The following is a 13,963-nucleotide window of genomic DNA, read 5'->3' on the forward strand; positions in this document are numbered from 1 at the left end:
ATTAATTTCACAGCTGATTTGAGCAACTATTTTGCCTGCCTACTTGTGGATTTTAGGAAAATACTATTTGTATCATAAGCAGAAAAATTGGTAATCAAAGCAGCCAGGGAATGCTCTTTAGTCCACCAAAAAAGGCATGCCTGTTCATTAGAAATAATTACAGATTGGCCATACAGTTAATTGTGCCCAAAGTTCTGGAGCATTTACAGGAAACTGAATGCCATTGAATCAAGTGAGCAGCTTGAAAGTAAAAATGCAAAATAAAGGAAAGATCAAAACTGGACATAAGAGAGGCATATTTTAAAAATGAGCTGTTTCTTCATCAGGAAGAAAATGTTTCAGAAGGGAAAAAAAGGGTTTTTAATCTGCTTTGCAAGGTTCAGAAGAAGTATAGTGGATGACACACTGATCACCTCAACTTGCCTGGAGTTCTGCCACCAACTTCCAAAGAGCCCAGATTTCACAGACACAGTAATCAGGCAGAAGAAGAAGAAGTAGAAATCACTTTGTAGAGCAAGGTATCCTTCATTTCCTATCTCAGTGCCAATTACAGCTATAGCCTTTCTTCACAGGTCACAAACAAAAGCATGTAAGCACACGCTTAACGCTTAACTTGCCTCTGTTCAAAGAAGGCCTTTTAATTAACTGCAAACACATGTCTAAGTCCTTTCCTTGATAAAGCTGCTTTCCTGAATCAGGCATAACAGTGAATCCAACCTGCAGCTACATGAACAGAAACACTCACTTTCCATTTGTGTTGTTTTTTGTTACAAGGAACAACCTTTTTTATGCAGGTCTCTGGACAGTGAGTGCTTCTGTTGGCTTTGGTGATGCCGACTGCATCTAATTTGAAGAAACCTTGTAAGGACAGCTACCAGAGAGAGAGACACTCACTGCCTGTGAGAAACACAGCCTAAAATGAAAGCTGACAGCCTTGAAGTGGAACAGACAGATGGAGACATGTTTGCCACAGTCCCACAAAGCCCTCATTAAAAGCCGGCAGGTCTGATGACTGCACAGAAAGGGGAAGAGTTAGGTGTTAAAAGGAGGCAGTGTGCTCTGTAATATGTGCCTGCATCCATGGTTTCTAGGCAGGGTTTCACCTTTTCCAAGTGGAAAGGCACAGAGTGATGCAGAGCCCTCCGTGGTGGAGACCTCTCCACTTGCAACCCTGCGCAGAAATTCAAAGGGAAAAAGCAGTGGCTTTATTTGCTCAGCAAACACGCTGAGTAACAGCAGAACTGCCAGCCAAAGTCCTGCTCCTCACACAGGGCTCAGCCAGCTCGGGAGAGCCCAGCAGGACTCGTACAAAACGTTTTGCTGCAGGACAGGTGACAAGCAGCAGCTCTCTGTTCAGACTTGTCACCTGGCTCTGGGGGGGAGAAGCTGTGTGCCAGACATCCACGGCTAGAGCTTTTATGGTAAGTAAACAGATTTTAGATGGGTCCTTCCACATCTGTGGACCGGAAAGTGAGCTGAGAAAGAATTCTTTGAGTCATGAACAATGCCTGGAAGCCTAAAAAAAAAACCAAAACAACAAAAAATCCAGAGTCCTCCCTACTCTGAAGACAAAGTATTCTCCCTAAAAGCATAAGCAGGAACATTGTGTCTCCTGTGAAACACCATTTATGGTCTCATTAGGTACCTGTATCAGTCACTTTCCCATTAATCTTAAAATTGATGATGCTGCCAGATGGAGAGCCCTAAGTTTAGGAACTATCCTTGTTTCTCTTGGCTGCTGGTGCATGGTAATACAATAGAAAAGCCTGGAAACTGCAGCATACAGCCCTCTGGTTTACAAGAAAGAGTGTGGGGAAGAGGTAGCAGTGTGAACTCCTGTGTGGTCCAGCTGCCAGTCCATGCCTGGCACGTCCAGCAAGGGGACTGGGCTGCCACAGGGGATCATTCATCAAAGTCCCTGTGTTTGAAGCCCACAGAGACAGCAGTGGCTGGGTCAAAACTGTACGCCCAGCCCTATTCATCAGGGAGCAGTGGAAGGCCTCAGGAACCATTTTTCTTCCCTGCCTGGGAAGAAACCACGCCCTCCCATTCTCCTGGGGTATATTGTCCATGTCTTGTGGCTTTTGGCCCCAAGTAGAATTAAGCATTCAGTGTGGTAAAACAGGACAAAAAGCTATCCCTGGACATGGCCAAGGATCAACAGGATGCCATCCTCTAAGGGGAAGGCTGCAGTACACTGACCAGTGGTGTGGAGCAGATCAGGAGGTCTCATGGTGGAGAGATGTTGAAAGGATCACAACTGGATCTGGACATCATTTGCATACTAACAAAGGAGTCCAAAAAGCCCTAACTCCCCTCCTTAAATCAGTCAAAGCTCTTGACAAGTTTTTAATGAAATTTTATTCATCAGGGTTCTACTGATATTGATATCTTGTTTATTTCTCTCAGGAGGGGACTGAGTACTTTTAATCAAGAAAATTATGACACCCCAGTGGCAACCAACTAAAACCCAGTTTCACAAATTCCTGGAGCTGAGCCAATGAGAGACACCAAACTTGCTGTCCTCCCTTCCTTCCTACCTAAATTCCATTGGATTAATAGCAATCCCTGTAAAATGATGACCCACTTCACCTGCAGGAATTAAAAGAGGTTTGAGCTGTACCAGTTTCTTTGACCCATATATCCTAAATTTGGGCAATTCTTCCTTGTTAACTAATGGCCTTGTGTGGGAGTGAGGACGACACAACACGGGCATGTTGCGTTTCCATGTAATCACCGTTCAGCTTCCCGGTTATTTACTCCTCAGCGAGTGACGTTAGGGCATACGGGAAGCCAGGTGGCTGAGGAGAATGTCACAGCAATCTAATTGCTGACTCTCTTTACAATGGCCATTAAAGAGTTCTGGGCGCACTGCTACCGCTACATCCAGCGTGTAGCATACCTGGATTCTGACACAAGAAGCAGAAAACAGGGTTCAGGGTCACAGGTCAGCACAGCAGTGCCCAAGCCAGCTGTGCCATGTGAGGAAGGTTGCACGAAGGTGAGGGAATGGCATACATGGATAACAGTGTGGTATCCAGGCGCGGACTCATGGGGATGCTGCCGAGCACAGGGGAATCACTGCTCTCAGTAATTCTCATTGATAATGCTTTCCTTGTGGACATGTGAGCACCTTCTGTCATTTTACTGCCCAAACAAAGCCAGGAACTTTTGCTTGGACCCTAAATCACAATCCCTTTGAAATCTCCAAGTATAGGAAGGACATTTTGCATTCTGGCTGGCAAAATGCCCTTCCCTCTCAGGGCACCAGCTCTCCTCCTGCCCCTCTGGGCCCACACACAGCTACACCCACAGCTGCACAGCCAGGCTGCTCTCTCCCCTCACGTTCTGCTCATGGAATATTCTTTCACCCTCTTTCTCTTGCTGCCATGTTAGTTGGTTCCCTAGAACACGGTGGGCAAAGTAAGAGGTCTGCTCTGCCTTTTCGTAACTTTGTGATTTTTTTTTTTTTTAATTTTGTGGTTATGCTTCTGTGATTTTTCTGGATGTCTCCAAATACTTGCTTTCCCTTTCCTGACTACAAGCCTAACAAACAGTGTTAGCATTTACCTTTTAGCATTTACATATTTTTCCCTACATTATTACAGGAAAATCATTATAAAATTTATTAATTAGTATTTAACGTTTTAGCAATTATTATATATTTCTTTTATTAATATGTTATTATTTTATACAGCCTTTCAAAACTTCAAGCAAAACTTCTCTTCCAATTGTTTTAGCGGCCCATCAGTTATTAGTGATCGCGTCCGCACTTATCTTCCTGCCCTCAGCGGCACGAAAAGAAATAAACAGAGCCGACTCCCCGCAAAAAGTCACCGAAAACCGCAAATCCCACCCGCAATCCCGGCTCCGGACGCGTGACGTCACAGCGCCCCTCACGCCGGGCCCCGCCCCCGCGGCCCGCAGGGGGAGCCCCGCCCCCAGGCGCGCGCCGGGCAGGGGCCGTGTGAAGCGCACCTTTTGCACGAGTCCCGCTCGCCGCGGGCGGGGCCTGCGGGGGCGGGGCGGGAGGGCAAAGCCGGCGGCGTCAGCCAATGGGGATCCGTAGTTCCCCAACGCGTCACGCGTGGCCCCGCCCACTCCCCGTTTCGGGCGCGGGCGGGCGGAACGGGGAGGCCGCGGCTCGCTGGGCGTTACCGGGCGGGGGCGGGGCCCCGCTGTCGCGAGGGCGCGCGGGCCAATGGCAAGCGGTGCCGGGCGCGGGGGCGGGAGGGCACGGCCGGGCGGGCGGGGCGCGTCGGCCAATGGGGCGCGGGCGGGGGCGTGGCCGAGGCGGCGCTCGGGTTCCGTGTGAAAAGAGTGAGGGGGCTCGGGTGCAAAGTTTGCTCGCCCGGCGCCTGCGGAGGGAGCGGCGGCGGCGGCGGCGCGGGGGGAGCGGAGCGGAGCGGCCGCCCGAGCGCTCGGGGCTCCGACCGCCCGCCACGCTCCTCGCGCCTCCGCCGGGGTAGCCGCGATGTGCGGGGGGATGGCGGCGCACGGTCCGGGCGGGCCGCGGTGCTGGCAGAACCGGCGGGCGCGGCTGCTGTGCATGCTGGCGCTCACCTTCCTGTTCTTCGTGGTGGAGGTGGCGGTGAGCCGCGTCACCTCGTCGTTGGCCATGCTCTCCGACTCCTTCCACATGCTCTCCGACGTGATGGCCTTGGTCGTGGCGCTGGTGGCCGTGCGCTTCGCCCAGCGCACCCGCGCCACCAAGAAGAACACGTTCGGGTGGGTGCGGGCCGAGGTGATGGGCGCCCTCGTCAACGCCGTGTTCCTCACCGCCCTCTGCTTCACCATCCTGCTGGAGGCCATCGAGCGCTTCACGGAGCCCCACGAGATCCAGCAGCCGCTGGTGGTCATCGCCGTGGGGGTGGCGGGGCTCATCATCAACCTGCTGGGGCTCTGCCTCTTCAACCACCACGGCGTCGGGGGCCACGGGCACGCCCACGGCCACGGGCACTCGCACGGCGGCCGGCAGCAGCACCCCCGCGGCGGCCCCAAGCCCGAGCAGCCGCCCGGCGACGGCGAGGCTGCGCTCAACCGCGACGAGACCAGCACCTTGGTGGAGAACTCCAGCAGCTCCAACGGAGTCAGCCAGGAGAAGCTGGGTAAGCCCCGCGGGCAAGCGCCGCTGCCCCATCCTCGCGTAGGAAAGAGGGAGAGGGCCTTTCCCCGAGTGGGGCGGTGGCCGTCCTGGTCCCACCTGGTGCGGGCTCTGTCAGGGCTCTGTGGGGACCCTCTGTCCCCACTCCTGGGAAAGAGGCGAGAAACTTTCTCGGCAGCTCTTGGGGCACATGGCTGTTGCACCTCTTCCTCGCGCCTTTCCTTCGGATGCCCTAAGCTGCATGTTTGTCTTGCAGACTGGTCAGAGTGTAGAAGAGTTTTAGGATAAAGCAGTTTGCCCTGGGAAAAAAGTTGGTTCTGCAAGGGAAGGCACATGACAAGCGTTCCTTGCCTAGCGACACGAGCTGTCACAAGACGCTCTCCTAATGCCATCCCAACTGGCTGCGCATCAAATGGAGCGCGGCTCAGTGCCTCGGTCCCAGCAGCTGGATTGCTCCATTGGGTCGGTTATCAGCTACCTGGAAGCAACTCTCCATTAAACCAAAGATACCGACATGTATTCCACTGCAGTAACGTTGTGCTTCTTCATAGCATCAGTATTTATAGGAAGAAGTCTTGGAGATTGCCAGTCAGAACTGTGGAAGCCGGAATGTGGAGCATGCTGGTGTCAGGACACACGTGTGGTGTTCTGGAATAATTTTTGTTTAGCTTTCTAAAGCCTGCACCTTCCCACTGACCTGCATACAGGCATACGTTTAAAATCTTCCCTTCCCAACTGTGGTTAAACAGTTTCATGGGTAGGAATTTCTAGGGTTATTTTTCAGTGGATCCACAAGCCTGGATAGCTGATAATGAAGCTGTTTGGTCGAAGCCAAGTATTGCATGCTAGCGGAGTGAAAGGTGTGTGTGATTGCCACCTCTCTGTTCCTAGGGCATCCTTGTCACCAGAAGGAATGGACTTCAGGCTTTGGAACCAGTTTCTCTCCTCCTGCTTCAGGGTGACATCAGCAGACCGTTTTTTTAGCTTAAAGGGAGCTTTAATTGATCGGAGTGAACTTTGCTACAGTTTCAGGTTTTCTGTGATCACAGGTTCCAATACACATTTGAGAAACTTAGTTTCTGTTTCTCTGACTCCATGTTGGTCTTGGAAAGACAGGTTTTTCAAGAGGATAGGAAAGTTCCTCTGAAAACACTACACCATCTTCTTGACCATGTAATAAGCTCTTAATGTTGGTTTAGTTCCAGCAAGGTATCCTAATAATTAGTTTCAGACAATGTAAAATTCCCTTTACCCTTAGTCTCATACATATCTTGGCTTGGGAATGATTCTTTAATGGTGAAAAGTTGTGCTTTTAGCCAAGTTTTGGACTAGTTAGAGAAAAAAGTTATAGCATGGATTAAAATGCATATTGTTGTGAGCTAACTTGTCTGGAATGTCTCATGGATGTGCTTCTGGCAATAACAAATAATTTGTTGTGGGTGTTTAGGTGGTAATAGGTCATAATTTTGGTCACAGTGAAACTTTGAAATAAGTTTGTATTTCCTTCAGTGCCCTGTCATGATTATGTAATGGATGGAGCTACTCATAGTTTGCCTATGAAAAGTTGCACGTAGAGGTGATTGGAGGCTTAGGAGAAGATAAAAGGTGTAGAGATGATGACAGAGGTGGTCCTGTGCCTTCACTGGAAATCACAGAGTGGGGTAGTCCTGATTTCCTAAGGTGGAAGTGAAAAATAGGCATAGCCTTAGGGTCTAGTCCTGCACAGATATTTCTATGGATGCACTTTATGCAAAATAATCTTGTTTTTGTTCCATTTCAATGAACATATTTCAAATGGACGTGTTTTAACCATTTGTCATTAAAAAAAGGTTCCAAGTTAGTTCAAGAGCTTTCTGCAACTATGTGTCCTGTTACCCACTCATATAGATAGCTGTACTTTTTAGATTTCCATTCTTCCAAGTACTTGGTACAAAGTAGAGTGTTCCTCTTTCCTTGCTCTCATTGTGGACCTTGAGGTCTGAACTCTGTAACCTGAGATATTTCCCTCTAATGTATTTACTTCTCTGGAAAGTTACAGGTCCCATGTTCCATAACTCCTAGGGGTAATGTGGAAAATGTAGCTGGAGCTTCAGGGTAGAAACGTACTGGGTGAGGTAGAGAGCTGGGGCTTGGAACTGAGCCTTGGTGGGAGCCCACTCCCTCTTCAGAGAAGGAAGGACTTGAGTGCACTCTGCAACTGCAGAATGGCAGCCACAAGGACAGAACAGCAGAAGCTGCACGTCTTGTTAATGTTTACAAAGCTCTGAACTCAATAACCTCAGAGGCAGTAAGAGCTCCTTGTTTCAGTTTGTCAGGCCAGGGACCAGTGCCTGTTGCTTTTCTTTACCACTGGAAGTAGCCAAAGAAGAACTTCTGAAGAAAAGCAGGAGGTTAATCATGTACAGTTCCCTCCAATTTGAACATTGGAAGATTGCTTTCTTTCTGAAAGGATTCTTCTTTGTAGTGATGTGTATGTTTATTCCCATGTAGCTGGTTAGCTGTGTGTTGGAGTGATAAATACTGCAGACAGTTGTGGCAAAGGAGGGCACTGAAATGTTAATTTATGTACAGTCCATGGCATATGACTTTGGACATCAGAAGCTGTATGTTACTCAACAGCTATATGTCACTTGCATAAAAATATAATTTTTCTATTTATTTATTTATTCTGAAATATAAATAACAGTAATTCATATCCTCAGAGTTTCAGTGATAATTTACGCTGTCCTAGAGTAAATTCTGCTGGTAAATTCTGTGTTTTAGACCTAAAATTTCAGCTGATTGTATCTCATAGTCCTGCTAACTCCATGCACCATCTTGGAAGATCTTCCTTTTCCTTGAATTCAGAAGCCTCTTGAAAAGGCATTGGTAAACCTGAAAAGAAGCTACTACACAGCTGTATCACACAGCTTTTGAGCTTCTAGCTTCAGATTTTAATATGAAATAGCAATCCTATGGGTAAAGATGGATTTTAGCAATGTGATCAGTCTATTGGTGTTTCAAAAGAAGGAACAAATGTACCTAACTAAGCTACTTAAACCAGCTTTTTCTCATATGCTCTGTAACTCTGCATTTTGTTTAGGAAACAAGCAGTGAATAGGCAAATGGTTATATGGCTGGAAAGGTGAAAGTAGTTTTTCAGTACAGTAATTAAAATGTGGTCATCTTTATTCTGTGCCACTCTACGTCTTTAATCTCCATGTAGAAACAGTTGCCTTCTAGGTTATTTAGATCACTTATTGGGAAAACTGAGTTTTCCTCAGCCAAAGATGTTGCTAAGTGTGTGGGTTGAGCTGCTTTTCGGCTTCATACTAAGTGTGCCATGCTTACTGCTGGATATGATTTTATAAGGAATTACAGTACCATGTTGTATTATAGCTCGTGACTAACTGTTTTATTGTTTTCTTGTCAGGTGATATGAAGGATGACCTGAGTGACGTACAAGTGAATGGGAATGCTGGCCATTATCCTCTGGATGAAGAGGAAGTTGAAGAAGACTCTAGTGCACAACTTAACATGCGTGGAGTTTTTCTGCATGTTTTTGGAGATGCCTTAGGTTCAGTAATTGTGGTAGTGAATGCCTTGCTCTTCTATGGCTTGTGGAATCCATGCCCTGAAGATGGGCCTTGCTATAATCCATGTGTCAATGATCATTGCATGGAAAATGTTACTTTATTCCGAGCACTTGGCAGCACTAACAAGTCAGAGCAAGATGGCATTACGGTGGCTGGTCCTTGCTGGTTGCTATATTTAGATCCTGTCCTCTGTTTGATTATGGTCTGTATACTCCTTTACACAACTTACCCATTGCTTAGGGAGTCAGCCCTCATCCTTCTACAGACCGTTCCCAAACAAATAGACGTCCATTCTTTGAACTCAAAGCTACGCACCCTCGAAGGAGTGGAAGCGATCCACGAATTACACATTTGGCAGCTAGCAGGCAGCAGGATCATCGGCACCGCTCACATCAAGTGTCCCGACCCTTCCACGTACATGATGGTGGCCAAGCGCATCAAAGAGATCTTTCACGACGAAGGCATTCACGCAACGACCATTCAGCCCGAGTTTGCCAGCGTTGGCTCTGAGTCAGGGAGAGGGAAATGCGAGTTTCCTTGCAGGACTCAGTGTGCTTTGAAGCAGTGTTGTGGAGCAGGAGAAGCTAGTACTGCAAAGAAGACAGAAAAGTCGTCATCGCTTAGTATTTCTTGTTCAGAAGTTGTCATTGAATTTCCGAAAACGAGGAGGACTAAGTCGGAGAGCATCCCTTCAGTGAAGCTGGAGGCGAACGCCGATCAAAATGAGCAGTTTGAGTCATCTTTGTAACTCCCTGAAGGGTGCTACCTGAGCTGTGGAGACTTTGTCAACAGCTGTGTTGCAAGAGGAAGAGACAGACGTTCGAGATGCAATTTTGCCAAATAGTGTAATTGCTGAAGTCCTTGTTCTTGTCATATTGCTAAATATAGAATGCTTGTTTAAAAGAATATAATGTCACTGTCATGATACAATGCGTTTGTGTTGACTTTGTTTGACTGGGACAGACAGAAAGTGCATCCATGCTGTAACACTTCAGAAAACCAGTTTCAACATTTCAGCAGAGACACTTTTTGCTGTGCTTCAAATTAAGATACTTTTTTCCAGTGAAAAGGTATTTGAGGGATAAGCATGTAGGAACTCAATTTGTGTTACAGATTTCTTGGACCTACTTTTTCCTTTAATATTTGATTTGTAGATACCTTAATATATTGTTTATTTAGAAGCCCTAAGAAAACCAAAGTTCATAGAACATTTTTAAAGATATAACTACTAAAAACTGGAAACCACTTTGCAGTTTCACATATTTTTCTTAAAGCTATGTAATAATAATAAAAATTGTGAAGGCTTTTCTAGTGAATTTATCGCACAGCATATTTTACAGACAACATCATGTGATTGTCAGAAATTGTCCCCTCTTCTTCTGGTAAGGTAGCTAGGTAATTGAAAACAACAGAAGTGAAAGGGTTTCTTCTGTCAGAATGGCAGTTCAAGCTACTGTATACTGCTCTGTGATCCAGACATGAGACTAGTTGATAAAGTAACACAGCCTTCTCTGTTTTATGGATTTTCTGCTGTTTTCTCTTACTTTCAAGTTGTGTCTGGTCATGAAAGTCTTTGAGGTTTAAGGAACCCTTGACTCAACAGTGCTATGAATAAATACTCAGCTGATGCCAAGTTTACTAAGATAAAATAATAAGTTCTGTCAGTAAGTGCTCTGTTGGGGAAGGTCTGCCAAGCACTGACAGTGTAGCTCCAGCTTTCAAGCACAGACAGCAGCTCCCCAAAAATAATGGTGCATTTTGCTTCTAGCTGAGTGTGTCTGTAAACACTTGCAGTGACTTCAGTCCTGGTCCTCCACCATGTCCTCAGGAGCCCTCCACTGACTTTTGAGGAAGTGGTGCAGGGATCACTGTATTTCACACTTCGAGATGCTTATGGATCACATTTCACTTACTCAGTATCTGCATCTATGGTTTAAAATCTTGACTCAGTTAATTGACAACTGTCTCTAAAGAAGCTGTTACAGTGTGCTGCCAACTTACACCTTAGGAAAGGAGAAACTTGCTCTGTGGACTCCGTGAATTTGGCAGAGATGAGGTGAGAGTTGAAAGACAAAACATACAAGAAATCTATTCTAAAACCCTGGCCCTTTTGATCCACTCTCATGTCATGTATGGGAGCTAATGTCTTGTGATTAACAGATTGCTCCTGTGTGCAAAACTGGAAAACAACTCAGATCTTCCATTCTTTGCTTTATGACTCTGGACACGATAAACACTTTGCCTCAGTTTCCCTGTCTTCAAATGGGGATAATACCTACCTCACAGGGGTGTTGTGAGGCTTACCTATTGTGTGAAGAGCTCTAAGATCTGTTACTGGAAGGCACTGGAAAGAGGATAAGATATTAGATTACCTGGCCTTTACTACTTCTACAAATGCATTGCAATACCTAGGCACAACCAGAGGGAACTGAGGATAGTTTTGGCCTTATGAAATTCTTTGATGCTGTGGTTTTCAGGTTTTTAACAGTATTTAAATATAGATTTTTTTAAAAAAGAATGTTTTGTTAGTGAAGAGAATGTAGCTTTGCCTCCAGATACAGAACACCTCCCTAGTTTGCATTTCTAATTTGTGTCTTGCATCATAATTGCTCCTAAATAGTACAAAGAATAGTCCTGCTGCTCATCGGACCTGGATTGGCCAAGTCAGTCAGTGGTCTCACCCAAGCTCTCAGCAGAGCATTGCAGTCAACTCTCGATTATCCAGGGGTGGGTTACAGTGTTGTGCATTACCTGTGCAGTGAGCAGGGCCAGCACCAGCCCCGTGTGCCAAAGCACAGGGAAGCTGGAGGTGCTGCCTCTGCTGCCAGGGAGCCCCATCACAGGCTGCATTGCTGGGGTGCAGCACAGCACTGCCCAGGGTTCTGCCTCTTGGCTGCTCAGATGCATCTGCAGGAAGCTGTGGATGGGTGGGCTTGGCTTTGTCCTGGCTTGGGATGTTGGTGCCTCGGAGCCACCAGCATTGCTCACCTTTCTCTGTGTTTATGCTTGTTGTATAGTCTCATAAACTAACTTAAATGTGTTAATATAGTATTTATATATGTTTTTGTTTTTTCTGAATTATCTTGACTCTTTTTTCTGTTACCTGTATATGATCTAGAGTTGACTGTTAAAGGAGATCTTGTATGAGACTACATTTGCTGAGTATGCTACCACTGCTACTATACTACAGAGTATTAACCTAGTAAATTTTGAAATGAACAAAGTACTATTTTTTTAAATGTGTATCCTTGCTTTCTATGGTAAACTTTCACTAATTATTTTCATCACTAGCTTAAAATTTGTCTCAGTCGTTAGTATGAATTCTTGAGGTTCTGCCATATATCACTAACACACCATAGAACTACTGTTCTTTAGTTTATTTTTAAAAGTACCAACAAATCTAACCATGGTAGCACTGAGAAGTCTGATTAACCTCTTTCCTGTTGCTCTTATAAAAAGAGGGCAACTGGTAAGTCATAACAGTTATCATCATTGGTTAATAGTCTCAGTAAATGCATCTGAATAGAGGGAGTTGTAGTCACTAACTCCATTTTAAACTATTTAATCTTTTTTTTTTTTTTTGTGCCAGAAGTCATATTTTTCTATTTCTGTGTCCATTGCAGGCAATGGCTAACTAAAAAGACAGAAAGCTCTCCCCCTGGTTATTTTAAGTATCAGGAAAGGATGCAGAGGTGACAGTGATGATGGTGATGATGATGGGGGCAGGGGGGGAGTTGTGTGGCCTCTGTCATGTGCCTGTTGCACATGCAGCACCGGCTGGTGTTACCAGGGCCCTTTAGTCTCCTTAGCCCTTGATGATAAACTCCCTGAAAGTAGAGTGAGGTCAGCATGGTGGCTGTGCAGCAGCAGGAACACAATTTCTCCGTTCTGGCTGTAGGAGACCTGACTGTAGCCCACTACCTTGTGAAATAGCTCGATTTTTTTTTAACTTGCTCTGTCTGGGGTTATACAGACTTGATTTGTTCTGAAGACCACAGTTTAAGAATACTGAGAGCATTCAAAAGCACTGCACAGTCTCTCTTTATTTTATTTTTTTTCCACAAAGCATGAAACTAGTGAATCTCATGTAAGTGAACACTGCAGTGGTGGGGAGCTAATTGTATTGTGTATCACATTCCTGAATTTTTAAAATAAAAGCAATTATGGAACACTGATTTTAAGGAAAAATAAGTTTGTATTTCAGTGTCTAGATTGTTTAGACTTCTGATTAAATGTGTCAGAGATACACCAAACATCACCAGATGAAATATTTTACTCCATGCCTCATCCAGGAACATGCTATTTTAGAATCACTTCCTAGATTATATCTGCACCTAAGGTGAGATGCAGAACGAATTCAGACACTAAGTGGGCTAGCCACAGTACCATCAGTCTTCCTTTTTAGCAGAGTAAATTGTTTCTGTGCAACCCCTAGTAATTGTAGCTCATTTACTTTCAACAGCCGGCGTGGGCTTTGTTAATGTCTGCAGTTGCCACATCGCAGTGTGCGGTACGGACGTACACGGAGTTATGTAAGAGAACCAGCCCCAGCTTGTGGCTCCCCAAAAGTCATGGCAAGGGCTCACTCCTGAAAATTTCTCTATTCTTAAATAGTTTCGTCAGCCTGACGAGTGCTTACTTGCACACCAGGTATTACTTATGGGAGGGAGTCCAAAGCCTCTGCCAGTGTAGCCTAGCTTTAAAGAAAAAAGTACCTAGATTTTATGGATGTATTAAAATCAGGACTGCTATGGTGTTTCTAAATTTGCTGTAGAAATACTGTCAGTTTGGTGTAATTCCAGAATTTATTCCTTTTCCCCATTCTCTAAAAAGAAAGGGAAAAAAGCCCACTGAGTGTCCTAAGACTTGTTAGCAAGTTTAGCTAAATGGACACTGTTAGCTTCTGAAATCAGGCCATCTGAATTTATTAAACACTGCCTGGTGGAGTTTGGGGAGGAGGGATAAAGATTCCTGCCATTCCCCTTCCCCTGCCCCCTGCTTTGACTGCACTTTCTAATCTCTTCAGCTATGGAGAGACTGGGAGGGATGGAGGGGGTGAATTTTGTAACTAGATGTTCCAAGTTCCACGTGGAGGGAATGGGAAATACTGCTAACTATATTTAAAAGCATATAAATATGCTCTGACTATTTTAGCTCCATAGCATAGCATCAGTTACACCCTTTTTAGGTATGCATTTAAGTGGTTCAGGTCCACAGTATCTTTGGCTTTTCCTTTCTCTGCTAGGCAGAAAGAGGTGGATGCTCCATTTGCCTGAGCTAAAGC

General features: G+C 45.7%; 1 protein-coding gene across 1 annotated transcript; it reads left to right on the forward strand.

The window, feature by feature from the left end:
* The first annotated feature begins 4,474 nt into the window (after positions 1 to 4,474).
* On the forward strand, positions 4,475 to 12,852 carry SLC30A1 (solute carrier family 30 member 1). Its single transcript, XM_058021266.1, has 2 exons — positions 4,475 to 5,108; positions 8,517 to 12,852. The coding sequence occupies exons 1-2, from the start codon at positions 4,475 to 4,477 to the stop codon at positions 9,425 to 9,427; spliced, it is 1,545 nt and encodes a 514-aa protein (XP_057877249.1). The 3' UTR covers positions 9,428 to 12,852.
* The last annotated feature ends 1,111 nt before the right edge of the window (positions 12,853 to 13,963 follow it).

Source organism: Melospiza georgiana, chromosome 3 (genome assembly GCF_028018845.1).
Source record: "Melospiza georgiana isolate bMelGeo1 chromosome 3, bMelGeo1.pri, whole genome shotgun sequence".
Classification (NCBI taxonomy): Eukaryota; Metazoa; Chordata; class Aves; order Passeriformes; family Passerellidae; genus Melospiza; species Melospiza georgiana.

Bases quoted from the DNA above. Each gene is read 5' to 3' on its own strand.
- SLC30A1 (XM_058021266.1), top strand. From the start codon at position 4,475: ATGTGCGGGGGGATGGCGGCGCACGGTCCGGGCGGGCCGCGGTGCTGG. The intron at 5,109-8,516 runs GTAAGCCCCGCG...TTTTCTTGTCAG, and splicing joins AGTCAGCCAGGAGAAGCTGG to GTGATATGAAGGATGACCTG.